Here is a 25,367-nt window from a genome sequence, read left to right on the forward strand (position 1 = left end):
TGGCAACTTTATGATGACAGGCGCAGTTGCTGATAATAACAGAGATCTTTGCTTTTAGAAGCAGGTTTTGAAAAGTCTCTGGGAATCACTGTAAGTTCTGCAGAGAGAAGACCTTGATAACTCACGGTGACTTGTGTATTCTGAGCCAAAAATTAGATCTTGGAAATAATCAACTGTAAAAGAACAGATTATTTGGAATGAAATTAAAAGCACTATGTTAGGAAGGCAAAGATGTGTGACAACCACATCAACATTAGGATTTGGATTGAGAATAAACAATGCCTGCTAACTAGCACAGTTTAGGTTTTTTTTCCAAAAACTCTATTTCTAAAAAAAAGAAACAAAAATTGTATTTCTTAGAGTCATTTCTGGAGACATGGGAGGTAGGAGGAGAATTTAGTAGGTAGAAAAGCTGTTTTTGTATTTTGAGGGTCCTGGGTGAAAGTTTATTTGCAGCCCATTTCCCAGTATTAAAAACATTTAAGCAGTAATTAGGTAAGCAAGACCACTTTCTATATTGGTTAAGAAACCCAGTCTGAGATAGAATAGATTCTTATTTATTCAAAAATCAAGAGGAAGACCTACTATTCTTTTTCTCCAAGATGAATACCTTGTACCTCCCAATTTCAAATACAGTTTAAAAATAAATAAATAAAGAAGCCCTTTCCAAACATGTCAACTAACATCTGAACCATTTCAGGTAGTCAAGTGTGTGATGCATCATATGAAAGTGTATCTCACTTGATTTGTTTCACTTTATTTTAACATCATCCCTAAAGTCCTTTTTTCAAGCATAACTCAAATAACAACCCCCCAGAAGGCAATAGAACAACCTTATCTCCACTGGTGTCTAGTTGGCACCAGTCTGCCCTGACCTTAGACACAAGCCATTGTTAAGGGTATAACGCATTTACATATTTTGCAATAAAACATCAGTTATTTGCATTACTGTGTCAAGTTTTATTTGATTCTTTCACCTAAAAATGACTCATTTTCCTTTCTTGTATTTTAAAAACCAACTACTCTAAGCTTGTTTGAGAATAATCAAAAATTGCCCATTTAGCTAGAAGTCATTTTCTTTTCAAAAGGCAAATGTTATTTAATCTTTCAGCTGTTCATTGTGCCATCATAAATACTTTCTTTTCAGCACAGTTGTGGGGACTGAAATGAGCCCACTAATTGCCTCCCATTTCGACTGACATGTGGTGGTTTAGTGGAAAGAGAACACAGCAGGGAGAAGGAAATAGGAGGCTGAGAAAATGAGAGCTAATTATTTTCACTGCCTCATGTCAGGCTCTGTGTCAGCCTTGTTTTTACAAACTGGAAGGTTTAGCACTAAATAAAACAAACTGGCGTCATGTTTTTATATACTGGCAGTGTCATGGAAGCAGCTGCACATCTCAAAGACAATATAATGCCTGCGTTCACATGGACACCATCTGACAGACACTGTGAGCCACGGCTAATGAGGACATCACAGTGGTGCCAAGTGAAAGGTGCTGAATTATGTATGATTCTTCATCAGTACAGCAATAGTCCTGTACATCATTATGAGACATTGTTTTGCTGGAGAGATTAAAACATTCTTAGTTCCAGACCCTGCAACCTATATGCGCTGAAAGAGGTTATTAATGGAATTTTTAGGGAGAGTTTCTTGTGGATTTCTTTTGGGTTGAAAAACAAATCTCGTGGGACAAAGCCGTGATGGGTCACGACACTGTATAGATAAAGAAGAGAAACAAATTAACCATACTTGCATTATCTTCCTTTTAAAGGCAGCATAATAAAATAGAGTGTACCAGGGTTATACATAATGATAAATAACCCAGGTGCTATCTGGGGATGTTCCACTCTCCTGCCTTTAAAACAGCAGGTTTCAGCAGCTGAGCGAGATAATAGCAACGCATGTAAAGGAGCCTTCGGAGGCCTAAATCATCAACATCTTACTACTTTTAATACCAGCATGACCAACATTTCTATCGTATTTTCATTTCATCTTGTATGACTTCTTACATTTCAAAATAGTCAGTCGCCTGCTAGGAGACTGTTTCCCTTTTCTCCCCCCTCTTGAATCTTAAAAAGTTTATTCTGACCTCTGTATTTTAGATTTTAAAATGTTTCCCTAGTACAGGCCATTTTTTTTTTTTGAAGGTGGAAGGGCCTCTTTGCTAGAATCCTGGGCATTCTCTGGTGATTTTACTTTTTCTCTGGTCATGGGGAACGGATTAGGGTGGTGATGGGGATTTTAAAAACCAGTGTCCCCTCCATTAGACTGGGCAAGCCCAGTGCAGCTCAGTTAACTTGCTGCAAATCTCGACACTTTTTTTTTTTTTTTTTTTTGTGGTACGCGGGCCTCCCTCTGTTGTGGCGTCTCCCGTTGCGGAGCACAGGCTCCGGACGCGCAGGCTCAGCGGCCATGGCTCACGGGCCCAGCCGCTCCGCGGCACGTGGGATCCTCCCATGGGGCGCGAACCCGGTTCCCCTGCATCGGCAGGCGGACGCGCAACCACTGCGCCACCAGGGAAGCCCATCTCGACACTTTCTGAGTCTCAGTCTGCTCGTCTGTAACGTGGGTGCAGTGCTATCTATAACAGGGTAAGCCTGTGGGGATTAAATAAGAATCTTGAAAACATTATGCCTAGTGAAAAGAGCCAGACATGTACACATGCATACTACAAAATCCCAATTTTGTGAAGTTCTAGAGCAGGCAAAATTAATCTAGGGTGGTAGAGACTGGACCAGTGGATGCCCCTGGTTGTGGAGGAGTTATCAACTGGGAAAGGGCATGAGGGAATTTTCTAGGCTAGTAGACTAATCTTACCTGTTTGGGTAATTACATTGGTGTACACATTTGTTAAAATTAATTGAGCTGTACACTTAAAAATCTGTACACTGGACTTCCCTGGTGGTCCAGTGGTTAAGACTCCGCGCTTCCACTGCTGGGGGCACGGGTTTGATCCCTGGTTGGGGAAGTTCTGCATGCCCGAGTGGTGTGGCCACACACACACACACACAAAAAAACCTGTACATTTTATTGTGTGCAAATTATACCTAAATAAAAAATACATTAAAAAAATGTTAGTGTCTGTAACCTTCAGGTAATGGTCATCTATAGGAGCCTGAAAGCCCAATGTGGAGGTCTGTTTCCTTCTCAAATGTCCTAAATAATCTTGGCGCTAGATTTTTAAAGGTTTACCTATAATACTCATGTTTGCAATAAAATTTTGGTAGGAAAAAAAGAATAGAAAGAGAGGTTGTTGTTTCTGAATTGCCCAGAACTTAAAATAATATTTAAGTATAATTTTTGTGCTAACTTCAATCACTTTTTCTATTTAGAGAATTTACCTCTATCTTGATTAGTTCTTTTTAAATTTATTTTCTTCCTTCCTCCTTTTTTTTTTTTTCCTTCTTTTTTCTTCTTTTTATGGAAGGGAGAAGGGATGTGTATGTTTGGCATCACATGTATTAGCCTGGAACTGCAAAGAATTTTAAACAGCTTGCAGAGAATGTAATAGTGATTTCTCACAAAGAGATATTTAATTTAGCATTAACTGAGTGTTGTTTAGGATGTTAACTTCACAGTGTAAGACTTTCTGTTTTACTTGGCCAGTAATCTTAATTCAGAAAATTTTTTCAAGTAATTGGCAATGCTGAAGCAGTTCAAACGGAATGCTTTCTCATCCTCCATTAACCACACACTTGCTCCTAAAATTATCCAGGTATTTCAGCAGCTGAAATGGTACATATCAACAGAATTGTCATTTTTTTCATCAGTTTCCAATGCAAAAATTCCCCTCTCCCCAACAGAATCCCATCTGTTTCTTATAGATTTGCACTGAGGGGCAGATTATCTAGCTAGTAGAAAGGTTTGGATAGCTGTTTTTTGCTATTCAGCCTCAGCGAAGAACTTCCCCAAAGGCTGCTGTGTCACTGCCTTTTCCCTATAGATTAGTAATTAGCACTCCCGAGAGATGTGCAAGGTACAAATTTGAAAAGTGGGAATGTCCTCTTGGGTGGGAATCTAGTTATGAAATAAAAAATCCATGGTAGTCAGGACCTGCCCCATGATTCTGCTTGTGCAAACAGATGGGAGAAGGTTGTTTCTGCTTTGGAGAGTGGCCGTCCTGCCTAGCCACAAAGCCTAAGCCAGGACTGGAGGGAAGTGTTTGTGATTCCAGATCCTGGCCCAATCAGTCAAGAAAAGGAGCTTACAAACAGTGGAATGGCACCATATACACTTTTAACAATGATCTTTTTCAATAAAGGAGGGGGAAATTGACTATGTTGGACTTATTGGAGAGACTCAGTATTTCAATCTCTGCCGTGGAGTCCTATAAAGGAACCACCAAGATAATTTGGACTACTCGTTGACTTTGGAAGGTGGAAAGTACTATAATTACTCTTTTTTTTTTTTTTTTTTTTTGTGGTACGCGGGTCCCTCACTGTTGTGGCCTCTCCCGTTGCAGAGCACAGGCTCCGGACGCGCAGGCTCAGCGGCCATGGCTCACGGGCCCAGCCGCTCCGCGGCACGTGGGATCTTCCCGGACCGGGGCATGAACCCGTGTACCCTGCATCGGCAGGCGGACTCTCAACCACTGCGCCACCAGGGAAGCCCTATAATTCTTACTCTTGTTAACCCATAACAGGAAAAGTTCAGGATTCAGAAAAGACAGAGGGGAAACCTGCTCTTCATAGCACAGTGGGCTCCCTTGGTTTAGTTCTGAACTCTACCACTTGCTCTCTGTGTGATCTTGGTCAAATTACCTCATCCCTCTGTGCTTTAGTTTCCTCATCCAAGATAAGGCTGTCTGGCTGTCAGTCACATTTCACAGCCATTATCCCTCCGGACATCTGCTGGTTTCTGTTGGTAGGGCTGCATCAGGATCTGTTGAAACAGGAAAGGGCAGTATTGGTGTTATCTAATCCATGTATGTAAGAAGATGTAAGTTTCTTCCTTCTACCTATTTCATAAAGGCAGTCTTTGCTGTGTTGCCACTTGGCTGCACCTTCTTTTCTCCAACACTGATCAGTCCCCGGCACCAGTGTCAGTCAGTGCCCTCTGGATCCCCAAACTCCTGCCCAAGGAAGATGCTTTGATCCAGCCTGTCCACTCTGGCCAGGTCCCTATTCTAGACACTCTTTGAACCTTCCTGCCTCACTTACCTTCTGGCCCATTCTCTTAGATGGCTGCTAGGTGATGGGCTGGCTAATGTAATAACAGATTGGAGCTCCTTTGGTGACCAGTATTGGTAACAATAGTAATCACTTCTTTGGGGGCTCCTAATTTGGCTCTGGCACAGTGCTGGGTACTTTATTTACATTGTCTCATTTAGTCCAAATACAACCACCCACTCGTCATTAAAGAACACTAAGGGGCTTCCCTGGTGGTGCAGTGGTTGAGAGTCCGCCTGCCGATGCAGGGGACATGGGTTCGTGCCCCGGTCTGGGAGGATCCCACATGCCGCGGAGCGGCTGAGCCCGTAGGCCGTGGCCGCTGGGCCTGCGCGTCCGGAGCCTGTGCTCCGCAGAGGGAGAGGCCACAGCGGTGAGAGGCCCACGTACAGAAAAAAAAAAAAAAAAAAAAAAAAAACACTAAGATTCAGACAGGTTATATAACTTGGCTGAGGTTGTGGGGAAAGTGGCAAAACTGGGATTCCACCTCAGGTGGTTGCACTTTAAACTTGTGATCTTTCGCCTCACCCCTGTCTTGCTCCCCCAGTAATGGCGCAATGATGATCCTTTCCTATATTGTTTCCATTCTAATAGGAATCCTCAGCACCTTAAACCAAATGAGTGAATAACAGAACCACTGCAGACTGCCAGGGGTGAAATGGTTTTGGAAAAGGAGTCCTTCAAGGCCCCCATGGGCTCTCTCAGAATACAGAGCTGTCTGCTTTTGATTTCTGCCTGTCAAGATCAAGAGTTGTTCACAGACGTTCAAAGTAACTCTTGAATGTTTCCCATTCAAAAATCAATACCCACATTTCTGTCATTCACATCAAGCCAAAATCAATAGTTCACCCTGATAAAAGTGAATGGTTTTTAAATCAGAGTCTATTTCCACAATCTGGTCCATATCACTACCAAGAAACTGAAAAGCTAGCAATTGTGCTTGTAAAATTCTATATTAGGCTCATAAATATGCACAATTGTTATTTTTAGTGATATTATTGATGATTTAATTCATCTTATTCATATGAAAACCTTTCCAATGATCAGTTGGTTAAGAACTTGGTACACGGCGGCATCCTGTCTGCAGTCGGGTCCTGTGGAATTCAATAAATTGTTTAAATCCTGGGAGTTGTGGAGAATGCTTTTGGACACCTTTGGCTCACCGAGTAACAAAAATTCCAGGAATACCTTAGGGTAATTTAAAATTGAGCAGAATTTAAAGAATTCCGTTACTTTATTTGTAGATTACTTTTCTTAACTAGACAACAATAAAATCATACATGCCCTGAAAATACCCAGGAGTTACATCAGGGCCTTGACACATTAAATTAATAATTTGGGTGAACGCTGCATATTTCCTTTCTTTCTCTCCCATCTGTATAACAATCAATGCCTACTTTTTAATGAATGGATAATGCCCTTCTTATCACTTCTCTGATTATAGTTTTATGGCTTCTGTAGAAGACAGCTTCTTTTACGGTTCAGGTAAAAGGCTTTCTTTCAGCTAAGAGGAAAATAATTTAAAAAATAAAAGGTCTGTAACCCTATATCTAGATCCTGTTTCTCCACATTGGACTTTGAGGAAACAAAGAAGTTGGGGCTTAGGGGAGGACCTGTGACCACTTGCTTTTTTGGTTGTATTAGCAAAGTCTTCTCTGGTCCTGCTCCTTTAATAGCTGGTCCCATTCTGGAGCTCTGTCAACCATCCATTGAGTCTGTCCTGCCACCCTCCCAGTTGCCCTTCCCTATTAGTATCTCCTCCAACTTTGGAGCCAAGCAGCCTTGTGCCTTTTTTTTTTTTTTAATTTTATTTTTGGCTTTGGTGGGTCTTCTCTCTAATTGTGGCGCGCAGACTTAGTTGCCCCCTGGCATGTGGGATCTTAGTTCCCCAACCAGGGATCGAACCCGCGTCCGCTGCATTGGAAGGCGGATTCTTAACCACTGGACCACCAGGGAAGTCCCCAGCCTTGTGCTTTTCTAATCCCACCTCCACCACTTCTTGGCTAGGAAAACCTAGAAAAATTCCTTAATCTGTCTAAGCCTCATTTTTCTCACTTGCCTTATGGGAAAATAAAGCTAACTTGCAGGGTCATTATGGATATCAAATAAAAGAGCACAGTGTAAGTACCCAGCAAGATGCCGAAAGCATAGTAAGCACTCCACAGCCTGGGTTCCCTCCAGTCAGACCCTTCTCCATGCAGAGCTCCCCTGAGCCTGTCCTCGGCAGGGTCTGATTGGGGCCAGAGGTCACGGAGGTGAAGCAGAGGGGATTGGGCATTTGCACCACAGTTCAAGGTCTTCTAACTGTGCTTTTGACTAACTTCATTCCAAAACTTGCCAGGCACAAGAAACAGAACTAAGTAAACTTGTCTTTTCTAAGGCTTTTTATTCCAGCTACTGCCTTGAGGAGGCTCTTGCTATTTCAGAGAAGAGCAGTCATGACTCCAAAGAGTAATTATCCTGCCCAGTTATCCCAGGGCTCACGTTGCCAGGGTAGCAGTGGCTCCAAAACAAAGAAATACTGAGAGATTTGTCAATTCTGAGCGACTAATTTGACTTGTGTTAGCCAAGAGCTAGTTTTTCACGTTATTGAATAGACCTTTTCCTTCACTAATTGGCTCTCCATCTTGTGAATGTGGCTGGGCAAAGAGGGGCCCTCCCTTCAGGCCTGGGCCCTTCTTGGTTCTGCAATTCGTCCAGAAGCTTTCCTAAAACATGGGGCCCCCCCCAGCTTCCTATTGAAGCCAACAGGTTTTCAGCAGCCCCTTTGTTAGCATTCTTCCATAATAATTGTGTCCGAGCTTGCTCAGGGAACATTCCAGGTCTGCTTGTGTGAGAGCATGTTCTGGTTTCAGCATGTAAGTTGCTCAGTGCTTTATCCTTAATCTCAGAATCCTTCATTCTTCAAATAATATAAGAAAGAAGATGAATTTATGATCCAGGGGTCAAATTTGGTGCACAGACATGGGTTTCTTTTTCCTTTTAATTGCACACACAGTGTTTATACCCCAACATTTTTACTATTAAATTTTTCATATAAATTTTTCAGCAAAGTTGAAAAAGTTTTATAGGAATTCTTGTATGCTCAACTCCTAGATTCAAGCATCAGGATCTTTAATATGTACTTTATTACATATCTGTCCATCCCTCTTATCTTCTTAACCATCTATCAATCTTTATTTTTGGATGCATTTCAAAGTAATTTGCAGATATGAGTACACTTCCTCCTAAATACTTCAGTATACTAGACTTCAGTAAGAAATGCACAGGGGCTTCCCTGGGGCTTCCCTGGTGGCACAGTGGTTGAGAGTCCGTCTGCCGATGCACGGGACACGGGTTCGTGCCCCGGTCTGGGAAGATCCCACCCGGTCCGGGAAGATCCCACATGCCGCGGAGCGCCTGGGCCCGTGACCCATGGCCGCTGAGCCTGCGCGTCCGGAGCCTGTGCTCCGCAACGGGAGAGGCCACAACAGTGAGAGGCCCGCGTACCGCAAAAAAAAAAAAAAAAAAAAAAAAGAAATGCACATATCTGAAGTATACATTTGCTGAGTTTTAACAAATGCATATACCTATATAACCCAAACCACTATCTATAGAGCATTAGCATCCCCAGAAAGTCCCCTCATGCCCCTTCCCAGTCAGTCCCCATCTGCAGAAGCAACCACTTTTCTGAATATTTTCCACTGTAGATTGGTTTTGTCTGTTCTAGAAATTCATGTAAATGGAAGCCTTAGTTTGTTCTTTTTATACAAAATTTCACTCGCTATAATGCTTTTGCGATTTATCCATGTTGCTGCATGCATCAATAATTAGTTCCTTTGTATTGCTGAGTATATTCCATTCTATGAAAGTGTTGGTCAACACTTGGCCTGTTTCCAGGATTTTAGCTATTATGATAAAGCTGCTCAGAAGAATACTGTACAAGTCTTTTTTCATTTTACTTGGGTAAATACTTAGGAGTAGAATTTCTGTGTCATAGAGTACATATATGTTTAGTTTTATAATAAATTGCCAAAGCTTTTCCCAAAGTGATTTTACCGTTTACACTCCAACCAACAACCCAGTAGCTCCAAATCACAGCCAACATTTGATGTTATCAGTCTTAGCCACCTGGTATGTATACAGTGGTATCTCATTGTGGTTTTAATTTACATTCCCCTGGTGACTAATGGTGTAGAGCACTCTTTCATTACATCGTGGTTTTACTGAAAATTTAATTAACATACCATCATTTAAAAAATCAAGAGGTTTCATACAAGAATCAGATATCCAACTTTTCATAAATCATTAAAGGACCTAGCAAGACTAGACTCATATTCCCACATGGGAACGATCAACAGAAGCTGAGTGGTAGCTGTCCCTTTAGGGCAGTTGCCCTTTAGATCCCAAGAGTCCCTTAACCCTTCCCCTGACCCCCCCACAATGCTTAGGCCAGTTATGCATTGCCGTACATCCTCACATTTCCTGTTAAGAAGAAAGGGAGCTATTTCTTGAGCCCATGTCATTACCAACACTGGAAAAGTGAAAGGTAGATCAAGAGGGACTTATATTTCAAAAAATGTGGGAAGACCACATTTCTTTGGGTCAATGGAAAAATATCCCTGCAATGTTTAATATGTAAATTAAGAGGGTCTATTTTGAAAGATTACAATTTAAGGCTCTGTAATGAAACTGCCTGGCTTTATTCATTTTTATCTGCCTTGCTCATTTAGGATGTGGAGTTTGCAACTCCTATAATAGAACATTTAGATTGATAAATGGTGCCTCAAGACTGCCCCACCTGGGGATTATTTAGATATAGAAAGAGATCTAATTTCATGTCCTTTTATTGATAAAGAAAAAAAAAAACACTCCAGTAAAACTTCATTTAGAATACGTCATGTGAGGCCTTTGTCACCTTCTGAGATGGCCCACACTCTGTCTGAGGAGTGTGTTTCTCTCAAGGCCTTTGTCACCTTCTGAGGTGGCCCACACTCTGTGGAGTGTTTCTAAATAAATCCGCTTCTTACCTAAAAAAAAAAAAGAATACGTCATGTGTTATAAAACATTGAGACAAAAAAAAATTGTTTTACTTTCTCAAATTCTATAATTTTTCTTTTAATTCCAGGATTGTAAGTGGAAAATGTATATGGAAATGGATGGGGATGAAATTGCAATAACCTACGTCAAAGATGTGACATTCAACACTAACCTACCTGATGCAGAGGTTTTAAAGCTGACAAAGGTAGAGTTCTATTTACTGCTTAAAAGCTTTTTTGAAGTCACAGATATCAAACAAAGACATTAAAATACCCCAGCAGGGCCCGTGAGCCATGGCCGCTGAGCCTGCGCGTCCGGAGCCTGTGCTCCGCGATGGGAGAGGCCACAGCGGTGAGAGGCCCGCGTACCACAAAAAAAAAAAACAAAAAAAAACCCCCAGCAGTGTGCTTTTGTGCTTGTGATGCTCGTACCAGCTCAGCCTCAAGCTGGCTGTTGAAAGGCACATTTTATTTAGCAGATTGAGATCATAATAGTTTTTTGTTAAAATTCCACGTACGCTGTGTGAACTAAAAAGCACTACAAAAAAGTGTTGTTTAATTTTTTTTAACTTTCTTCTACATTTCTTTATGTGTATTCTGTCATTTATTAAAGGAAAGAAAATGCTAATGATGTAAATATTTACCTCGAATTTTGGGTCATTTTCAACTTTTAAAAACTTGTCAGGAGAAAGGCTTTCTTGGTGGTGTTGAATTTCTTGAAGAACTGAGATGAGATTATTCATGAAGCACATGTTGAAGTCTTCATGGCTTCCTTGAGTTCACACCTATGAATTCCCAGAGGGGCCAGAGAGCATCTTACTCCTTTGGGGTCAATGGTACAAGCACGCCCATTAAAACACTGAAGACAGTCTTAGAGAAATGCTTAGCTTCTCTTCAAAATGGAAAAAATTCAAATCTGTCCAATAATACTGAAAAAATACATGTAAGGCTTCAATTGTAGAAGGTCAACAACTCAGGTGAATAACCATGATGTCAATAGGACAGTCACCCTAAACGTCACATAAGCCATTAACTCTAGTACACTCTTGACTGTGTATTTGGTTTCAGTGAGGAAAATGGGGCTGGCAGCAAAGAGCATGGTACAAACACAAGTGGGGAAGTGAAAAGAGTCTTCAAAGTCACAGCATTAGACTTGCGAATGCTGTTAGCTTCCCAGGCATGAGATTGCTAACCACCCAAGTCCTTTTAATTTAGAAGCATATGCATATTCCTTGTTGGATTGCCCTGAGTAACTGGAAGTTATGTTATTTATCACAAAGGTTATGATCTGCTTTCACCTTTACCTTATTCTGTTGGGACAGACTGTGTTTTGGTGTCTTGGAGACTGGACACACACTTTCTCTTTCCTCCCCACCTGTGCCATCTCTGGTTGCCACCAGTTGTTAGTGGCTTCAGTGTCACTGAGAAGCAAGTCAATGCCTGATAACGGAAGGAAGTCACTCAGAGCAAAAAGAACGCGGTGGAGTTATAAAACTGAATACAGGGCTTCCCTGTTGGCGCAGTGGTTGAGAGTCCGCCTGCCGATGCAGGGGACACGGGTTCGTGCCCCGGTCCGGGAGGATCCCACATGCCACGGAGTGTCTGAGCCCGTGAGCCATGGCCGCTGAGCCTGCGCGTCCGGAGCCTGTGCTCCGCAACGGGAGAGGCCACAACAGTGAGAGGCCCGTGCACCTCAAAAAAATAAATAATAAATAAATAAAAACTTAATACAGCTACTTCTGCTCTAAGGCCATATATGCATTCTAGAGGAAGCATATCTGCTGCACAATCACGCAGCAACATTAACGGGGCCTATGGGAAAAACAAGATTGGGGCGGGCCGTTCAAAATCTGTAGAACTTTTTAACATCAACAGAAATAATAAAAATCCTAATTAAGGAAGAAAAAAAAAAACAGGGAAGATTGATTCTTGTCACAGGAGAGACTGGAAGTTGACTCCATACCCAGACAAACTTTGTCACACACCTCCCGTCTGTTCCTCTAAGGGCCCATTCATCTTTCCTAAAAATCATTTACTCTCCTCCGAGAGGCCTACATCCCCCTCTTCCCCTTTCTCTATAAAGATGGCATTTAATCCTGAATTCTTTGAGTTACTCATTTTTCCCTGGGTATCTCCTGTGTATACATGAGGTATACATGTTAATAAAAATCTCTTTGTTTTTCTCTTGATAAAAAAAAAAAAAAAAGCCCAGTTAAATCTCTACCACATTTGCTTTGTGCCTATCTCATGGCCAGTCAGTCATTTGCAGCCTTAAACCTGGAATGATGGGTTGGGCGGTGGGAAGAGAGTGGAGATTCACTTCTAATAAAGACCATTTTCATCAAACTTAAAATAGGATCCAAGGCATAGGCTTCTTTATTGCTCATTTATTTTAATATAGTGAAGAAAGGTCTTCCCAGTTTCATTTGCACCTGCAGCATTGCCGGGTAGCCTGATATAGCCAGAAAGCAGGGTGGTTATGAAGCCGCTAAACCAGCCACTGCTTGCACCCAAAAAAGTCACTTTAGGGTCTTCTAATGTTGTTAAGTCTTTCTCTTAATGGTGAGAAAGCTTTCCGCTGAGGCTTCCAGACATTAGCTTGAGTTAATGACCTAATGATTGGATTGATTGATGTATTGGAAAGGAGAAGATTGTGGGAGACAAGATTAGCTGTTCACAAACATAGGAAAGGATATCTTATGAAACCAAACCCCCAAACATTAGACATTAGCATGTTGTGAGTAATCACATGTGAACCAACATGAGTTTCCTAATAATCTGACATCATGGCTTTCATGTTAACCTGAATCACGCCCTATTTGCCAATTGTGTACGGCACAGCCGGCCTCCAAGAAACCTGCGCTGTAGCAGGGCAGGCTGTATGATGGCTCTACACCCATCCTAACTTTTGTTTTTTTCAGCCCCCGTTTGTAATGGAGAAGTGGATTATAGGAATAATGGAAAATCAGACTGTAGAATGCACAGTCACATATGAGGTAAGCTTGGCAGGGGGTGGGTGCCTGTTGGCTTCACCATCAGTTTCCCCGTAGGGATTTATTTGCTCCCTCAGAGTGCTTAAAGTTTATTGGAAGAGAAACTGCTTAACCAACATGAGTATGGGAAGATCAATACAATTATTCTAACAAAGTGTTGGGAAGGATTGAGAATGGGATACACTTGCCTAGAGATTGAGGTAGTAATTCATTCATTCATCAGTTAATGATTGAGCACCTTCTGGATACCACATATGCATGTGTGAGGTACTGTGGATACGGAACAGTGACCAAAACAGAGCTCTGCCTTCTTGGTGCTTAGAGTCTAGGGGTGAAGGTAGATCAGCAATTCTTCAGAGTGCAACTTCTACTACCACCTGGGGGTAAGGGGGGCTCTACATTCAAAACCAGACTCCACATATTTTATATATGGAAAAATAGAAAAACATATACTTTAGAAAAATGTGCTATTAAAATTAAAATTCATATATTTAGCAAATACCTACCAACGAGTAACGTTCCGTGATTAGGATAGACTAAATCTCTACTGTCTCGAGGCTTATATGCACTCCAGTGGGGGGAGATAAATAATAAATAAGTAATCTCAGAGTGATAAGTGAGAACCAGAAAATAGTGAGACACGGGACGTTAGATTGTGTGGTGAGGGAAGACCCCTCCTCTGAGGGGGAGGCAACAAGGAACAGCAGAGGAAGGAAGGGCAAGTGCAAGTTCCTGAAGCACAGAGGGCGTGACAAGGCTAGAGAGGTGGGCAGGGCCGAGCATAGAGCTTCCAGGGCCGCAGTGAAGAGTTTGGATTTACTGTAAGCACCATGGGAAGCCAGTGGGTGTTTTAAGTAGTCTGCTGCTTTAAATGATCTAATTATGTTTTAAAAATCAGCAAGGTCTTCATGGTGGTGGGAAAAGCTGCTTCATGAGGTAGAGAAACCTTGGGGGAACGGGGTGGAGGGAAACAGTTATAGCAGAGTCTTGGCACCCATGGAGATATTAGTATGCAGCTACCCTTAATAGGACATGCCCTCATTCATTCACTCATTTATTCACCCAAGAAACATTTAATACGTATTTGCCATGACCTAGGCACTGTAAGAGGAGCTTACACCTGTGTTATCTCATTAACCTTGTGCAAATAATAAAAAATAGGGAGCATTGTCTTCACCTGGCAGCTAGGGAAAATGGGCTCAGAGAGATGAAAGCTAGGGAAAACGGGCTCAGAGGTTTGGGGTAGTCAATGAGAGTCGGTGGAGTCACACCCAGGTCCTCTGACTGTGAATACAGTTTCCACTCTTCCTGTTCTATCTGTTCCCTTCCTAGCAGTAAGGTGAGGGAAGTCAGCCTGGAATGGGACTTTGTGCGCTGCTGCTTTGGGATGGTCTTCTGAGCTGCCAGGGTGTGGCTTTTTAACGCGAGAAATCCAAACCCTGGACAGTCCGCTTCTCCAGGGTGACCCGATGCTGGAAGCTAATTAGGACAACAGCAATGATTTATCCTCATCAGCCAGGGTGCACTGCCTGTCAGGGATGAGGCACCTGAGAAAGAACATTAATTGTCAAAGCGTTGCCTGCAGGGCACAGAACCTTAATAAAAGAAGTTGACTGGTCTTGAGGAACTTGGAATCTGGACTGTTCTAGAGCCTGTTGACCAGCCCCTCCCCCCCCCACTACTAAGGAAAAGCCCTCTTTTAGTAACTGGACAGTCATAACAGCCAAGTTTCATCTCTACCTGCCTTAGTTCCGGAGATACACCTCACCAAGTTTTTCCTTCTCTTTCTCTCTCTCCTGCCTCTTCCTCCTCTCCTTCTTCCTCCTTCTCAGACTCCATGATGGTATGCTACTTGTGTCTGTAACAGTCACTTCAGGATTTTTTTAAAAATATTTTTTCGGGCTTCCCTGGTGGCGCAGTGGTTGAGAGTCCGCCTGCCGATGCCGGGGACGCGGGTTCGTGCCCCGGCCCGGGAAGATCCCACATGCCGCGGAGCGGCTGGGCCCGTGAGCCATGGCCGCTGAGCCTGCACGTCCGGAGCCTGTGCCCCACAATGGGAGAGGCCACAACAGTGAGAGGCCCGCGTACCGCAAAAAAAAAAAAAAAAATGTTCATAACCGTATCAAATCCTGAGAGGCTCTTCAATCTAGTCTGATTTGTGACACCTGGTGATGAGGGGCGCACAGGACAAAGAAAGTGATGTGTCTTGATCCGGCGTCTTCTCCTTTTTCTAATCCTTATTCTTAATTCTCTATCCTTCCTCACTTTTGCATTTGTTACCCTGTACCCTCCCATGGGGATAATTAGTCCCACCAACCTACCCACACTCACCCAGTTACCCAGGATGATCACAGGCAGTCCTGGGCAAAATAGTGGTCAGATTTTTATTTAATCAACAAAATATCTGTATTCAACTACTATAAACAAAAGACATTGTTTATCATTACTTATTAAACGAAGAGGTAAGTTGAGATTTGCCAACTAACAAATTCTTAGAGAAGACAACCACCTTTTTAATACTATAGTCCACTAAGGAATAAAGTGGTTAAGATTTTTCTTTCAATCAGATTACCATATTCAGGCAAACCGTGCAAATATTTTACCTAATGCATTATGATCGTGTTCTAAGCCATTACACTGAAGGGATATGATAACCTGGTTTTCCTTCCTTCCTATTTTATAAACATGTGTATATTTGGTTGTGGGTTTCTCTCCCTTTTTTTTTTTCTTTTTTACAGAGCGATGTTAGAGCTCCAAAAAGCACTAAGCACGTCCATTCAATTCAGTGGAGTAAAACGAAGCCTCAGGATGAAGTGAAAGCTGTCCAGCTTGCCATCCAGACGTTATTCCCCAACTCAGAGGGCAACCCTGGAAGCAGGTCTGACTCAAGTAAGTCAGCTGTGCACTAGACATGTTCCAAAGCGGGAATGTCAAATCCTCAGACCAGGGGATAAGGGCCAGTCTGTGAATTGATATAGATTTCTAATATAATACTTCCTTCTTCTTTTTTTAGAATATTGGTTTTATACACAAATTATATGGAAAGTAGTATTTATGGGCTTGGAAATAGGGGCATATTATAATAAAGTACAATATTTGGATAACTACCATAAAAGATGAAAATTAGTGATTATTTTACATTGGTAAATAAAAATATGTATGTATATTTATACACATATATATTTAGTTTCCAAAATTGTAGATAAGGATAAGAATCATCTTCCATGTCCAACAAACCTTCCTGTAGAATCACTCCTATCACTGGGGCAACCTCTTGAGTCCTGAACACCATGGATCTGTTAAAGCATAAGTATGATAGGGATGGGACTTTCCTGGAGGTCCAATGGTTAAGACTCTGAGCTTCCACTGCACGGGGTGTAGGTTTGATCCCTGGTCAGGGAATTAAGATCCCACGTGCTGTGCAGTGTGGCCAAAAAATGAGAAAAAAAAAAAAAAGAATGATAGGGAAGGGAGGGAGGGGGGAAAATAAAAGGAAAGAAGGAAGGGAGGATAGAGAAAGAGAAAACATGAAATACATATGCTGGGTAGTGGTGATAAGTAATTACAGATGCTATAAAGAAACCATTTAGAAATAACAGAGGAAGGCAGGCTGACTTGTTGTTGAACTGGTCATTATTTGCTAGCTTCAGGGAAGAAGTTCTGACCTTCACCTTTGCAGGTCCAGAAACTCTAATACAACCCAGAGTCAGGCTAACAAAAAAGCAGGAGATGGATACATAAAACCCCATGCAAATCACTTTTCACGGTGAGAAACATACCTCCCCAACAAACCAGAAACACATGTTTTCTGATCAGTGCCTCTTCTTCCCAATAAGAAAATATAACTGAGAAGCCATAACAGAAGGTTCTTTGGCGGCATGGAAACAAAGTACCCTGATGGCTAGTGTCCCTGAGTTATGAGAGCCTAGCTTCTGTGTCCTCCACTATAAGGACTCACTTGCCAAGCATACTAGGTGTGTTTTTTGTTGTTGTTTTTAAATTAATTTATTTTATTTTATTTATTTTTGGCTGCATTGGATCTTCGTTGCTGCGCCCCGGCTTTCTCTAGTTGCGGCGAGCGGGGGCTACTCTTCATTGTGGTGCGCGGGCTTCTCATTGCGGTGGCTTCTTTTGTTGCGGAGCACGGGCTCTAGGCACGCGGGCTCAGTAGTTGTGGCTTGCGGGCTGTAGAGCACAGGCTCAGTAGTTGTGGTGCACAGCCTTAGTTGCTCCACAGCATGTGGGATCTTCCTGGACCAGGGCTCGAACCCGTGTCCCCTGCACTGGCAGGCGGATTCTTAGCCACTGCACCACCAGGGAAGCCCCAGACTAGGTGTTTTTAAACGCCCACCAGCCAGGGGGCCCAGGATCCTGGGCAGTACTCTAAACCCAACAACACGGATTTTAACTATAATAAAATTTATTGTCCTCCATAACAGGAAGTCCAGAGGTAGGCCAGGCTCCAGGTGCAGTAAGATAAGCTGCTCAACCATGTTAAGGATGAGAAATGAAACTTTCCTTCTTTCCACTCTGCCATCCTCAATATGTTGCCTTTGCCCTCAGCCTAGCTCCTCTTGTGTTCAGTCATCACATAAAGATATGATAAGGCCCACAGGAAATGAGAGGTCAATCCCTTCCCTGTTCTCATGTTTTGGAGTAAGAAAGACTTGCTTAGAAACCCCCTGCAGACTACCTTTCAGGTTGCTATGGCCAGAGCTGAGCACCTCGTGCATTCCTAACCATGGCATCGCTATGTCTGGCTTGGACGGATCAAAGTCTGCCTTAGAGCCAGATGTGGTCAGCTTCCCCCATGCACATGGCTCCGTGGAGGGGGTTGGACACTGAACAAAATCAGGGTTCTGTTGGAAGCTAGGATTTCAGAGAAGTCCAAATGAAGGGAAGAAGGTGTGTGGTGGTTGAATGAAGCCTGTGAGGAGTGTCTGAACACAGGAGGTCGCCTGTATCTGGATGCGTCCCTCACCTGAGAGGCCTGAGTCACCTGTGCAGAGCAGTGAGGGAGGCTGCTTGCTGGCAGGGTGAGGTGAGCATGCTCTGTTCCTCTCCAGAAGCTCCGTCGGCACAAGCACGGCCAGAGTAGCTCAGTGAGGACACCAGGGAACTCAAGAATGCGGGCAACTCAGGCCCTTGGGAAGACAGAGAAGATCTTAAGTGTGAGGAACTTGCTTATTCACTGAAATATAGCTTTTACTAAATGGCTCTTGTTAATTAACCATTTTCTTTTACCATAACTTCTTCCTGTTTGCCATGAAGCTTCATTTTTCATGCAGAAAGCATTTCTTATTCCTGAACCTCAGGAATCTCTCCTCTGGAGATATGAACTGTCTTTCTCCCAAACAATGTCTAGCTGTTTCAACCTTTAGAACCCAATTTCTTTTATCTGCATTTAGGGTTCTTGAGAACTTAAAAGTGCTGGTTGGGCTTCCCTGGTGGCGCAGTGGTTGAGAGTCCACCTGCCGATGCAGGGGACGCGGGTTCGTGCCCCGGCCGGGGAAGATCCCACATGCCGCGGAGCGGCTGGGCGCGTGAGCCGTGGCCGCTGAGCCTGCGCGTCTGGAGCCTGTGCTCCGCAACGGCAGAGACCACAACAGCGAGAGGCCTGCGTACCGCAAAAATAAATAAATAAATAAATAAAAGTGCTGGTTGGCAAAAAGCCTTGTGTTTACTAAACATACCTCTACCATCCAAAGACACTTAAACAGCAATTTCTAGAAGTGACAACATGGCTAAGTGGGAAGAAGATGGGATTTAAATGCAGAAGGACCTGAGATTATTAACTGAGTGACCGTGGGTCCAGTAACTTCACCTCTCAAGCTTCGGTCTCCTCAATTCTAGAATGATATTATTAGTGTTGACCTGAGAAGATTTTTTTTTTTTTTTTTTTTTTTTTTTTTTTTTCTGTACGCGGGCCTCTCACTGTTGTGGCCTCTCCCGTTGCGGAGCACAGGCTCCGGACGCGCAGGCTCAGCGGCCATGGCTCACGGGCCTAGCCGCTCCGCGGCATGTGGGATCTTCCCGGACCGGGGCACGAACCCGTGTCCCCTGCATTGGCAGGCGGACTCTCAACCACTGCGCCACCAGGGAAGCCCCCTGAGAAGATTTTTGAAGGGTTAAATGAGATACTATACGAAAAGCCTTTGGAACAGTGCCAAGCATATAGCATAAATTCGGTAAGTATAAATGTCCTCATTTTTTTAAAGTATTTATAATAATAAAGGAAATGTCCTTATAACTAGCCTAGAATGTCTGTGAATGGTAAAACTTTGAGCTTCCCAAATAGGCTTGAAGTATCCTGAGACAGGCTTATGAATTAGGCATGCAGATTTACTGTAGCTTCAAAGATGTTCATTTCCATTTCTTCCACAGGTGCTGATTGCCAGTGGCTGGATACTCTGAGGATGCGGCAGATTGCATCCAACACCTCCTTACAGCGCTCCCAGAGCAACCGCATCCTGGGGTCACAATTCTTCCCCTATCTCAATGACCAGGACTCCTATGCTGCTGCTGTGAGACGGACCCAGGTGCCCATTAAGTACCAACAGATAACACCTATAAACCAGTCCAGAAGCTCCTCTCCTACTCAGTATGGACTGACCAAAGACTTCTCTTCTCTGCATCTCAACTCCAGGGATAGTGACTTTTCCAGTCTTAATACTGACAGCTCTTTAGAGAGGGGTCGAATCTCAGATAGAAGCAGGAACAAATACAATCAAGCTAGCCTATCACTCAATTCTTCTCTGAGAGGAAGATTCAGTGGAAGAAATCAGCATTCCACTCCTTCAAGAGAAAGATACTCTGGAAAATTCTGCAGGGTTTCTCAGTCAGCACTCAATACTCACCAGTCACCTGACTTTAAGAGAAGCCCAAATGCCTCCCATCAACCCAGGACCATCCCAGGGATGCCTTTGTGCACAGACACTGACTCACGAGCCGATGAAGAGGAAAGCAAAGTCAGCGAAGGGGGATGGACAAGGGTGGAACACCGGAGAAAACCCCACAGGCCCTCTCCTGCCAAGACCAACAGAGAAAGACCCAGAGGAAACTTCCGTGGAAGGAGAAACTTTTGATGAATTGAACTAGTTGAGCTTTGCCTAGCACGTTTTTTTTTAATGTAATGGATTTTGCTAATGTGCTGCCTTCCAACAGAATTAACAAAAAGACAACCTTTCCATTTTTTGGATTTGGGAAATACCTTCTAAGTGAGACTGTAGCCAAAACAGGGCCAAATTATGGGTGTTCGTTGTCCAATGTAAGTAACTAGACTTAAATATAACCAAACGTATTTTATTTCCCTGAATTAACATCTTTAGAGGAGGGAATACACCATTTTATTACCCTAGCCATCGCTGTTCTGGTTAGCAGGGCCTAGACTAGGGTGAGGTTAAATGGAAAAACTTATCTTAAATGGGGCACTCATCTTGGGTGCAAAATTTAAGGGAGGAATCAAAAAGCTCAGTAATCGGGCTTCCCTGGTGGCACAGTGGTAGCGCGTCCGCCTGCCGATGCAGGGGAACCGGTGTTTGCGCCCCGGTCTGGGAAGTTCCCACATGCCGCGGAGCGGCTGGGCCCGTGAGCCATGGCCAATGAGCCTGCGCGTCCAGAGCCTGTGCTCCGCAACGGGAGACGCCACAACAGAGGGAGGCCCGCATACCACAAAAAAAAAAAAACAACTCAGTAATCAAGATAAATAATATTCTAGTGTAATATTTAAATAAATGAAAATTAATGCAAAATAACTGTGATAAAGAATCGAAATTCTACATAAAGACAGAATAAGTACTACTGATTTTTCCTTTTGTCTAAGGCTCCCATATGGCTTGGCAAGGCACTGTTACTGATCCTGTATTTAGAATTTTGATATTTTTTTATCATGTAATTTTTGCATTAATTTTCTCTTTTAAAAATATTGCATTAATCTTGATTACTGAAGTGTTTTTTTTTTTAATGCCCCCTTAAATTTTGTGCCCAAGGCAAGTGCCTCACTTGTCTTACCCAATCTCCACACTGCTGGTTAGTATTTATTTTAGTAAGATATTTGGGTTTTTATCACGGTCAGAGCCAAATTGATTTGACTTGTCATTTTAGGCAATAAAAAAGGTTATTGAACTTAATGTTGATTATGATGCCATATATCATACCTTAAGACTCATCAGAAACCAAAGATCTCAATTGCCTAGGAGATTTGTGGTTATTTCTTTCCCAAAGTTCCCAGGGACTGCCCTTGAATATCATTTTCTATATTTTACCAAAGGAGGAGCAAAGAGGGGAAAACAACGGTCCATAAAGTCCTCTTGGGATGTCAGCACTCTAAAATCTAAAAGAAAACAGACACAGAATGGGATGATAACATCACAAGCTAAAAGCCAGAGAAATTTAAAATTACCAACACCCTGTTAGAGCAAGACAGTAAATACCATCTTTGTAGCAAGAAAGCTGTAAGCAGCTGGGGGTAAAGAGGCGAATGGTACGGGTGGGTGGAAACTGCCTGCAGTTTAGGACAGGAATTGTGGGATCCAGCTTGGGAAATTCATATTTTTACAAATCAAAGGGTCAGGTGGCAACGAACATATTATATGTCAAATGAATAAGTGTTACTTTCAGTACCTTCTGAGATTCTGTTCAACATTCACTAACCCTGAATATCAAGTGTCCTTTGGCCTGGATAGGATTCTCAATGCCCTGTAGAAATCCACATGACACACTGGCAATTCTGGGGATGGCGAGGTGGGGGGGTGTTGGGGGGAGGTCTCTTTTAATAGAAACCGGACTTCAAGTACGTGCATATATTCCCAGAGTAGCTGCCCTGTTCTAATGCAGTGCTTGGGCCTGGGGGTGGAAACTGCATATGGGCAGCATTAAAATCTAGATTATAGGAAATGACCTTTACTTGCAAGGGAAGCTGTGACCTAAACATCAATCCAACAACTCAGTTGTCTAACTCTTATTGTTTGCCACCTGCATTTACAAGCAAAAGTGATGGGAAATGGTGACATCAGACACCGAGGTCCTCTTTTCCACCATGGGTAACCAACTTCTCTAAGGTTTTAAGCTCCACTGTGATCCGTTCACACGAAGCTTGTATCAACCACAGTCTGTTTTCAATTATTTTTTTTCCTTTGTCCTTTGTTCATGTTTAATTTTTTTAAAGTGAGCTAATACAAAGTATGCTATCTTCATAGCATGCTGCTTCCAAATAAGCAATAAAATATTTTCTTTGATGAGAATTTCTGGATAGGGCTTCCCTGGTGATGCAGTGGTTAAGAATCCGCCTGCCAATGCAGGGGACATGGGTTTGCGCCCCGGTCCGAGAAGAGCCCACATGCCGTGGAGCAACTAAGCTCGTGCACCACAACTACTGAGCCTGCACTCTAGAGCCCACGAGCCACAACTACTGAAGCCCGCGTGCCACAACTACTGAAGCCTGTGCACCTAGAGCCCGTGCTCCGCAACAAGAGAAGCCATCGCAATGAGAAGCCTGTGCACTGCAAAGAAGAGTAGTCCCTGCTCACTGCAACTAGAGAAAGCCTGCGCGCCGCAACGAAGAACCAACGCAGCCAAAAATAATAAATAAATAAATAAATTTGTTTAAAAAAAAAAATTTCTGGATAAGTAGCTGAATGTATTCTTAACTGGGTCACTCTGATGGGAACACAAAGTATGGCTCTAATTATTAAACAAAATGTGCATTCTGGGGAATTATTTAAGACTCTGGTTTAAAAGGTATTATGCCAGTGATTGCTTGTTTCATGCTGTTTCCCCTCTTCTTGCTTTCTTGGGCTATTTGTTAGAGAATCCAACCTGGCAGTAAAATGACTTAATGACCTCATCCCTAGTTAGTGCAGTAGCTGATCACAAAGAGGTGATTCCAACAGCGCACAAAACTGACCACTACATAAAATCTCATGAAAAAATACTTCACCTCAATGCTCCCAGCCAAAACCAAAATAAGAACATCTGGAGTTTGCTTCTTGGTTGTAAAGAAATAATAAGAGTGGATGTTACTTTTTTTTCTAATGATGCTTATTCACCACAAATTGCTTGCCAGGTTGAAAGATGAATGTAAGTCAAGGACAGAGCAAGGATGAACGGGACTTTTTTTTTCCATCAAGTTAAATCAGTTGCAAGAGGCTGAGTTTATAACAACAACCACCAACAAACACCACCAAAAAAACGCACCAGGGATATTTTTTTTTTTTTTTTTTTTTGTGGTATGCGGGCCTCCCTCTGTTGTGGCCTCTCCCGTTGCGGAGCACAGGCTCCGGACGCGCAGGCCCAGCGGCCATGGCTCACGGGCCCAGCCGCTCCGCGGCATGTGGGATCCTCCCAGACCGGGGCGCGAACCCGGTTCCCCTGCATCGGCAGGCGGACGCGCAACCACTGCGCCACCAGGAAAGCCCAACCAGGGATATTTTAAGAGAAAAAAATTATAGTAGGAATAAATTAAGAAAGTATCTCTTTGAGTTGGGCACCTCTATGTGTGGGTGATGTGGTCAACCCTCATAGGCTTCTGATGAAGTCTGGAACAACTGAGTCTATACTGGTTGCTACCAAAGAGGCAGTCATCACTCCAGGCATTGCCCAGACAAAGCAGGATGTTTTGCTCTTTGCACAGTCACTAGACTAGCAATTCTATAGAACTAACCTGAATAATTGAATAATCCCAAATAGGTAAAGGAGAACTAGAGATTATTTATCAAGGATACTTTAGAAATAAACATAACCTGGTAATTATTTTCAACCAATTCCTGAATGTAGTTCATAAAAATAATACAAATTAAACAGCCGTTTTTTTTTTGTTTTTTTGTTTTACTTTTCGGCTGCGCAGCATGGCCTGTGGGATCTTAATTCCCTGACCAGGGATGGAACCCACACCCCCTGCATTGGAAGCCCGGAGTCTTAACCGCTGGACCGCCAGGGAAGTCGCTAAATTGGCATGTTTAAAAGTATTCACAGTAAAATTTAGAATAGTAAAATCTGAAATGGGATAATTGGATGAAGAAACAACTGCTACAAAAGAAGGCTCACAGTGACACAAGTGATAACTGGTAAAATTTGGTATGAACAACAGAAAAATTGATATACAAAATCTTCATTGTAAAACTTACATTGAAAAGAACTGATCCCATGGGGGAGGATCAATACAAAAAAAAATTAATATGAAAATGGGAAAATTTTATTATGTTGGATAGAATATCAGGGAATTAAATTGGCATAATGACAATCTTTCTTGACAAACATTTCTCAGTAGTTATAGGTTTCTGATCACAACATTTTACTCATAAATATAGAGTCAAAATGTCCTAGGGTCAAAACATCAAGATCAGCATGTCCAATAATTCAAAATGGCAGGGTCAAAACATCCTGCACACAGCTCAGAGAATTCTGACTTAACTGCAACTGTTCCAATTCAGAAATACCAAATATTTATAAGCCTTCTACGTATCTTCTCTATAATTTAGCATTTCACCTCAACAAGTTGCTGTAGACATGGCATGCTTCTGAAACTCTGGCTCTCAGAAACTGCTCAATTACAACCATGATTTGGTTGTGCCAGCTTGTTCAGGATGCAACATCATTGAAATTTTAAATTAGAGACTCTGTAGTGAGGAGGCTTATAAAACCTCTTGCCATCACTTGGATTTGAGAGGCTGCAGTTAAGCCAGGGTGGCCTGGGGAAGTCAGAGCATAAGATCTGGACCCAGCTCTGTCTATTTGCTGTTCCTGGAACTGGTATATGAGATTGCTGAGGTGGAAAAAAATGCCAGATCCATGGTCAAAATTGTCAAGGCCTTAGCATAGCAGGCACCAGTGACCCCTCATTCAATGTTCCTTTCCCTTTGACCCACTGGCTGGCCAAATAATGCATGAGCAAATCAAGAGAGTTAAAGAATGAAGTAGACTTGTGACCTCCTAGTTCATTCAAAACTAAAATCAAGATTTACTCTCCATAACCAATGTTCAGTTTACTCAACTCTCCCAAAGAAATTCCTTCCCTACCACCTAGATGAATCTCACTCAGCCCTCACGGTCCAGCTGACATCCTGTTTCCCCAAAGGCCTCTGTCCACAGTTCCAGCCACTTGACCCATTCTGGACTCCTCTTGGGGGCCTTTTATCACATAGTCCCTTGCACCATTGCTTAACCCTTGTGTTCCCACTCTCCTGAA

At 42.8% G+C, this 25,367-nt stretch overlaps 1 protein-coding gene across 1 annotated transcript in view; it reads left to right on the forward strand.

Annotated features, from left to right (window-relative positions):
* LOC129391454 (mitogen-activated protein kinase kinase kinase 20-like) overlaps positions 1 to 20,712 on the forward strand; it is a 35,042-nt gene extending 14,330 nt beyond the window's left edge. Inside the window, exons 6-9 of the mRNA XM_055079253.1 lie at positions 10,280 to 10,396; positions 13,112 to 13,186; positions 15,922 to 16,072; positions 19,568 to 20,712. Of these exons, the coding sequence (XP_054935228.1) occupies positions 10,280 to 10,396; positions 13,112 to 13,186; positions 15,922 to 16,072; positions 19,568 to 20,268 (1,044 nt within the window). The 3' untranslated portion in view covers positions 20,269 to 20,712. The remainder of the gene's footprint in view (positions 1 to 10,279; positions 10,397 to 13,111; positions 13,187 to 15,921; positions 16,073 to 19,567) is intronic.
* Positions 20,713 to 25,367: the final 4,655 nt, after the last annotated feature.

The sequence above is a fragment of the Physeter macrocephalus genome, chromosome 2, assembly GCF_002837175.3.
Source record: "Physeter macrocephalus isolate SW-GA chromosome 2, ASM283717v5, whole genome shotgun sequence".
NCBI classification, from domain to species: domain Eukaryota; kingdom Metazoa; phylum Chordata; class Mammalia; order Artiodactyla; family Physeteridae; genus Physeter; species Physeter macrocephalus.